This window comes from Abramis brama, assembly GCF_963993115.1.
Source record: "Abramis brama genome assembly, chromosome: 6".
NCBI lineage: Eukaryota > Metazoa > Chordata > Actinopteri > Cypriniformes > Leuciscidae > Abramis > Abramis brama.
Genome location: NC_139968.1, coordinates 1,403,302 through 1,411,854, shown reverse-complemented (window position 1 = coordinate 1,411,854; position 8,553 = coordinate 1,403,302). Strand labels below are relative to the sequence as shown.

Below are 8,553 nucleotides of genomic sequence, written 5' to 3'. Positions count from 1 at the left end.
TCCAACAACCAGTTTCACACCATCTACGACAACTAACAATCCAACAACCAGTTTCACACCATCTGCGACAAATAACAATCCAACAACCAGTTTCACACCATCTACGACAACTAACAATGCAACAACCAGTTTCACACCATCTGCGACAACTAACAAACCAACAACCAGTTTCACATCATCTACGACAACTAACAATCCAACAACCAGTTTCACATCATCTACGACAACTAACAATGCAACAACCAGTTTCACACCATCTGCGACAACTAACAAACCAACAACCAGTTTCACATCATCTACGACAACTAACAATCCAACAACCAGTTTCACACCATCTGCGACAACTAACAAACCAACAACCAGTTTCACACAATCTGAGACAACTAACGATCCAACAACCAGTTTCACATCATCTGAGACAACTAACAATCCAACTACCAGTTTCACATCATCTGAGACAACTAACAATCCAACTACCAGTTTCACATCATCTGAGACAACTAACAATCCAACTACCAGTTTCACATCATCTGCAACAACTAACAATCCAACTACCAGTTTCACATCATCTGAGACTAACAACCCAACTACCAGTTTCAAACCATCTGAGACAACCAACAACCCAACTACCAGTTTCACATCATCTGCAACAACTAACGATCCAACTACCAGTTTCACATCATCTGAGACAACTAACAACCCAACTACCAGTTTCAAAACATCTGAGACAACTAACGATCCATCTACCAGTTTCACACAATCTGAGACAACTAACGATCCAACAACCAGTTTCACATCATCTGAGACAACTAACAATCCAACTACCAGTTTCACATCATCTGAGACAACTAACAATCCATCTAACAGTTTCACATCAACTGAGACAACTAACAATCCAACTACTAGTATCACAACATCTGAGACAACTAACGATCCAACAACCAGTTTCACATCAACTGAGACAACTAACAATCCAACTACCAGTTTCACATCATCTGAGACAACTAACAACCCAACTACCAGTTTCACATCATCTGAGACAACTAACCACCCAACTACCAGTTTCACATCATCTGAGACAACTAACAACCCAACTACCAGTTTCACATCATCTGAGACAACTAACAACCCAACTACCAGTTTTACACCAACTGAGACACCTAACCACCCAACTACCAGTTTCACACAATCTCAGCCAACTAACAATGTAACTACCAGTTTCAAACCATCTGAGACAAGTAACAATCCAACAACAAGTTTCACATCATCTGAGACAGCTAACAATCCAACTAACAATCCATCTACTAGTTTCACAACATCTGAAACAACTAACAATCTATCTACCAGTTTTACACCAACTGAGACAACTAACAACCCAACTACCAGTTTCACACAATCTCAGTCAACTAACAATGTAACTACCAGTTTCAAACCATCTGAGACAAGTAACAATCCAACAACCAGTTTCACACCAACTGAGACAATTTACAATCCAACAACCAGCATCACAACAGACAAGATAATTAACAATCCAACTACAGATTATCTAAAAAACAAGGATGGATTAATTGATCGAACTACCAGTTTCACATCATCTGAGAAAACTAACAATCTAACTACTAGTTTCAAACTTTCTGAGACAACTAACAATCCAACTACCAGTTTCACATCATCTGAGACAACTAACAGTCCAACTAACAATCAATCTACCAGTTTCACACAATCTCAGCCAACTAACAATGTAAATACCAGTTTCACACCATCTGCGACAACTAACAATCCAACTACCAGCATCACATCATCTGAGACAACTAACAATCCAACTACCAGCATCACAACAGACAAGATAATTAACAAGCCAACTACAGATTATCTAAAAAACAAGGATGGATTAATTGATCGAACTACCAGTTTCACATCATCTGCGACAGCTAACAATTCAACTATCAATCCATCTACCAGTTTCACACCATCTGCGACAACTAACAATCCAACAACCAGCATCACATCATCTGAGACAACTAACAATCCAACTACCAGTTTCACACCATCTGCGACAACTAACAATCCAACAACCAGCATCACATCATCTGAGACAACTAACAATCCAACTACCAGTTTCAAACCATCTAAGACAACTAACAATCCAACAACCAGTTTCACATCATCTAAGACAACTAACAATCTAACTACAGATTATCTAAAAGACAATAATGGATATATTAATCCCTCAAAAGCATCGTAAGTGTGTAGTTACCATGTGACTTTCAAAATGAAAACTCTTATCACAGAATCCAGAGATATTTTTTAATTTTGCAGAGACGCCTTGGACAATCTGGAGTCTAAGATGGAAGAGATGGAAAACAACAATATAAGCAACGCACAGATTGTCTTGGGGGATGTTATTGGTCTTCTTCACATACAAGACAAGAACACAGAAGCCAGAGACACATGTTACTCTTCAGATCCGAACAGGATAAACGTAAGACTTGAGAAACAATAAAACATGATATGATTCCTTATTTATTATGTTATATTTTTCACAGGTTACTGATTGTCAAAGTGACCTGCAGACAGACATTCCCTGGTCTGTAAAGATTCCCAGTGAGGCCTTTAATAAATCACGTCTGGAAAACCATGGACGCGCGTTACTTGGAGTTCTACGGTTCAAAAACATGGGAAAGGTACTCACAATTAAAACATTTAAAAATCCATTTTTTTACATTTTAAGGAATGTTTATGGGAAAGTTCACCCAAAAAATTTCATATATTTTCACATTTACACTAATCTTTTTCCATAATGACACAAATCTCTTGACCTGGCTGGATATTAGTACATTGTCATAACCACTACTGTTATGATGCTTCTATCACGTTTTTTATCCTCTTTGCAATTATAAATTGTTGTTTGAAAAGAGTAAAAAATTCTACTTTTGTGTTCCATTGAAAATGTAACAGCATAAGAGGCATTTTTGTGTTAAAACTATTCTTTTAACAAATGTTCCTTGGTCTATTGTATTCATCACACGTTTATATTTGATTTGCTCTATTTCTTGTTTAGGATGAAACTAAAAATTACACTGTTTTGAACAATGAGGTTTATGGAATAACAATGAAGGCCAATATCTCCGACCTTACCAACAACATAGAAATGTTCTTTAAACAGAAAGATCTGGTAATAAAGGTTTTGTTGTGAAACTTTTTTATATATATAATGACCAGACACTGTGAAAGCAAAATAAAAATGTTCTTACAGGTCGGTGAGGCGTCCTGCAGTTCTTGGGATGGCAAAGGTACATTTATTTATGGATGTATTGATCAGTTTCCATCAGCAAACCTAATTTATTTTATATATTTCATTCCTCTCTCTCTTTTCTTTGAAGGAAATCTTACATGGACGACGTCCGGCTGCGAGACAGAAAAAATCAACAATAACACCATAAAGTGCTCGTGTTCACATCTGACGTTCTTTGCAGTGCTGATGGTGAGAAGCTTCTCAGTGTTTCATTTAATGACCCCATGAAATCAATATCAGAGTCTTTTAGTCCACTATATGCTAGTGAGCTTGAACAAGTTCAATAAAGAAACTTAACAGATAAATGCATTTAAAATGTAAACATCTGATTCTTGCTTACAAGCAACGATAGGTTTTTAAAAATCATCATCTGTGCATTTCTGTTGTTTTCTCTGCTCAGTCTCCTCCAGATGTAAATCCAAACATCACAGCGCAATATGTGGAATCATTGAGCTTCATCACTTCTATCGGCTGCGGCATCTCCATGTTTTTTCAGGCCGTCGCTCTTTTCATGCATTTCCTGTTACGGTAGAGTCTCTTAAATATAACATATAGTTTCTTTAAGTTCTTTTTGGATTAAAGCATCTGCAAAATGCATAGATGCATGTTAGAAATACAGGTTGTTTTTATATTTGAACAGGAAAGCCAAATCAAATCAGGCCACGAAGATCTTGATGAACATGTTTGTGGCTTTATTTCTCCTGAATTTATCCTTTTTGTCAAACGAGAGCGTCGCCAACACAGGAGACAAGGCTGCGTGTGTCTTCATAGCGCTGCTCATGCATTACTCCATGCTGACTACATTCACCTGGTTCTTCATTCAAGCTCTTCATATATACTTATGGCTCATCAGACAGAACGTCACCATCACAAACTGCATGAGGAAGATCACCGTGTTCGGCTGGAGTGAGTTATATGGAGAAACCATCTGTTATAGTGTTCACTTAAGAAAATATATTGTGCACGAGACATATGCATTGCATTGTCCACGAGGAAGTTTTACGTCCTGAAATGGAGAGTTTTTTCTTCTTGGTGTATCATGACATCTACTGTCATGATACTTTTATGGTGTTTTTGTCCTTTTCTTGAGCCGTTCCTTTAAAGAGCATCTGAGCACTCAACAAAATAATTTGTCTCCATCAGTGTTATTTTAGGATTTTATTTAATTTATTAATATTTTTTAGTTACCTATAATAACCCTGGTCTCCGTGTGCTTTCAGCGTCTCCGGCTCCAATAGTCGTAGCTGTTGTTTCATTAGGAGGATATAAAGAAGTGATTATAAACGCAACATCTGGAAAAACCACACGAATGTAAGTTGCTCTGATGTCACAAATGAATGAAATAATGAAGCTTCTAACATGTCAACATTGTCTCTTCTATTCTATTATAGGTGCTGGATTACAGATCCTTTAATTCACTACATAGTGAACATTGGCTACTACGCTTTAGTCTTCATCTTCACGACTGGAATCTTCATCATGATCGTCACTAAGATTGTCCAAGCCCGACACGTAAAAGCGGCTGACGGCAAGAGAAAGACGTTCAGAAAGCAGCTCATGATGGTGTTGAGTTTGTTCCTGCTCTTCGGCCTGACGTGGGCTGTGGCGTTCTTCAGTTATGGACCGATGCTCATTCCCTCATATTACATCTTCACCGTGTTGAACTCGTTTCAGGGTGAGAAACAATCACATGCAATTTGGTTGAGTAGAATGCTTCTATTTATCCGTACGTAATTGTTTATTTTGTATATAATTATTATTTTATTATATTGATATTTTATTACTTTTAAAATATTATTTATTCATTTATTTATTTATTCATTCATTCATTTTATTTTATTATTTTTATTGATTATTAGGGTTTATAATGGCAGCTATTGTAACAATCAATTTGACCAAAAGTATTTGGCCCAAAGTTTATTTTTGGTTACATTAAAACAATTATGCAAATGACTTTAAAGGTACTGTATGTAAGTTCCCTTTCGAGGGAACTCGCGATGCGTCAATGCCGCTTTGGGAACGCCCCTGCATGATTGCGTCTGAAGCACGTGTCAACTAGTCCTATGGCGAGAGTGAACATCACGGGCGGGTGACGTCATGACCAGGAAAGGATAAAAGCGCATCCGGTTTACGACCGCGCTAGCTTCTGTGCCTCAGCAAGTGCTCTATGTCAAACTGTCTGTCATATTTATAGTTGTCTGTCACGTCAACTTGTTTGTCTCAAGTTGTCTGTAGAGGAACTAGATGTGCTGAGCATCGAAATGGGGAAAGAAGAAATGCCAGCTTCTTCCCAAGCGCATGAGGAGCTGGTGGAGGTGTTGTCTCGAGCTGTGTCTAAGTTGAATATTGAATGGCCAGCTGAGAAACAAGGCGCCAGTCCAAAGAGCCTTTTAGATGAACGTTTCCTTACATCAAGCACAATACCTCCACCTAGGGGACTTCCATTTTTTTCAGATCTTCACAAAGAGTTATCTAGAACATGGAATAAACCTTATTCTTCTAGAGTGTTTAGCCCTCAAGTTCATGTTTATTCTGAGATTAAAGGGTTGAATGAATATGGTTATAGGACGATGTCAAAAGTAGAACAGCCACTTGCATCATATCTCTCTCCGGCATCGGCATCATCCTTAAAGTCCCCAATGCTGCCCACAAAACCTTTAAAAACTTCTATGTTAGTGGGTAAAGCATATATGGCAGCAGGTCAGGCCGGTGTATGTCTTCATACCATGGCTATATTACAGGCATATCAGGCTGACCTGCTGATGGATCTCGAGATTGGCGAGGGGGGCGGGGCCTGACGTAGTTCGAGAACTGCGTCGGGCCACCGATCTGTCTCTTCGAGTCACTAAAGAGACCGCTCGTGCTATTGGGCGGTCGATGGCAGCTAATGTGGCTGCAGAGAGACATCTTTGGTTGAATTTATCAGATATCAAAGACAAAGATAAATATTTTCTGTTGGACACCCCGTTTTCGCCTAGTGGTCTATTCGATGAAGCAGTTAACACCGTGGTAGACAGATTTCAAGAAGCAAAAAAGCAAGCGGAGGCTTTCAAACGGTACCTCCCACGCCGTCAACAGGCCTGAGGAGCCCCAGCCGTCAAGCTCCTTACACAGAGAGCAGCAGAAGGAGAGTGTTGCTTCTCGAGGACACGAGAGTGTTGCTTCTGAGGTTGTAGAGACCATACTAAACTCCAGATCTCCGTCCACGAGGAAGTTTTACGTCCTGAAATGGAGAGTTCTTTCTTCTTGGTGTAATCTATGACAACGGGATCCAGTTGATTGCACTGTTAGTTCAATACTTGAGTTCCTGCAAGATCGTTTTGCTTCAGGGTTATCTCCTTCTACACTGAAGGTCTATGTTGCTGCTATTGCTGCTTACCATGCCCCTGTGGGGGGGGGTTTCTATTGGAAGAGATCCTCTAATTATACGTTTCCTTCGTGGCACCCTGAGGCTGAGGCCCGCAGTTCATACAAGAATTCCAGCTTGGGATCTGGCCCTGGTCCTAGAAGGTCTATCTGTCACTCCCTTTGAGCCTCTTGAGTCCGTTTCAGATAAATTTCTGTCCATCAAAACTGTTTTCCTTCTACCTACTACTACTACCATACTGCAGGCATTCTGTCTTCCTCATTTTAAGGATTTAGACCAGGAGAAACTGAACCTTATCTATCCAGTCAGAGCACTGGATACTTACGTCTACAGATCTGCCCCGTGGAGAAAGTCTGATCAGTTATTGGTATGCTTTGGACCCCCTAAGAAAGGCCTTCCTGCATGCAAGCAGACGGTTAAGCAAGTGGATAGTCGAGGCTATCTCTCTTGAATACAAGGTTCTGGGCCAGCCTTCACTTTTGGCCACTAGAGCCCATTCTTCTAGGAATACGGCTGCCTCCAAGGCCCTTATGTCTGGGGTGTCCATCCAAGAAGTTTGTGATGCAGCTGGCTGGTCTTCGCCAGTTACGTTTGTCAGATTTTATGACTTAGACTTGGATGCCCCGGGGTCTAGATGTCATGTCGTGACAGAACGTCTCAGGTTACGACTGTGACCCTAGTTCCCTTTGGAATTAAAATAGCCGCACATCATCACATAGCCTTCACCATACAGTATCTAGAGATTGGCATGAGGTATTTTCCATAAGATCATCTCTCAATGCAAATCAAACCAGCTATTAGGCTAACTGAAATAAAACCATGCCAATCTCTAGGTATGGTGAAGGCTATGTGATGATATGGGGCTATTTTAATTCCAAAGGCCAAGGGAACTTTATCAGGATGCATAGTATCCTGGATCCATGAAATAACTGGCCTTTAAAAATAAAAATCTGCCTGCCTCTATGGGAATTTAACATAGGGGTGTCCAAACTTATGCACCCTGTATTTTAAGGAAGAACATTTATTTATTTACGATACATTATTCTTTCACAAAGAAAATTGGTGTCCTTAAAGGTTGGATTTTTCCTTTTTTTTTTTTTTATCAAGGCATTAAGTTCAATTTCCAAAAGATGATTTTTTATTAACTTTAGCATGGGTGTCTAAACTCATGCATAGCACTGTACTGCCCCTTTAATGATATATTGAATGTATTTAAATGAGATAAAACGTGTTTCTCTTACTAGTTTTTTTGTTTGTTTGTTTTTTCAGGGTTTTTCCTCTTCCTGTATTACCACCACATTCACAATGATGTTGCAGGAAATTTCTCTGATGATCCAGAAAGCTCCAGCTCCACCACAACCATCGTTTAATCCAGAATTAATGTTGTGGAAAATGTTTAAAATTAGAATAATTAAGTATTAAGTCTTAAGTCTTTGTCTCTTAGACTTTCTTAGACTGATTTCTTTAACTGGGCTGCTGTGTAAGGGGAAACTGTAACCAAAATAATAAAATTTTAATAAAATGTTCACCAAAGACAAATGTCACTTCTGAATGAGTGAGAAATGTTTAAAATGATGTATGTACATTAAATTATGACCCTAAAAAGGGCCAACTTTACTGAAATCAGTCAAAATAAATGACAAATATGATCGTTACTGAAATCATCTGTTATTGTGGGAGGATTGAATTGTGCTGAATATTAGTGATTAGTTAGAAAACAAATTTACATCTTCAGAATTAAACTAAAGTCACATGCCTGTGGAGTCAGATATTTTCCTTGATCACACACTCAGATGTGGAACATATTTGGTTATGTAAAATGCAAGACACTGAAAATAGAGAAATTCAGCTAAAACCCATAAATCCATGATTTGCATGTCTGCAAATAAAC

The 8,553-nt window shown here is 38.9% G+C and overlaps 1 protein-coding gene across 1 annotated transcript; it reads left to right on the top strand.

Moving 5' to 3' along the window:
* The first annotated feature begins 2,552 nt into the window (after positions 1–2,552).
* Positions 2,553–8,320, top strand: LOC311085432 (adhesion G-protein coupled receptor G2-like). The gene is made up of 9 exons (XM_084117931.1): positions 2,553–2,684; positions 3,062–3,175; positions 3,257–3,293; positions 3,384–3,484; positions 3,696–3,823; positions 3,936–4,201; positions 4,516–4,606; positions 4,687–4,970; positions 7,932–8,320. The coding sequence occupies exons 1-9, from the start codon at positions 2,676–2,678 to the stop codon at positions 8,030–8,032; spliced, it is 1,131 nt and encodes a 376-aa protein (XP_083974057.1). The 5' UTR covers positions 2,553–2,675; the 3' UTR covers positions 8,033–8,320.
* Positions 8,321–8,553: the final 233 nt, after the last annotated feature.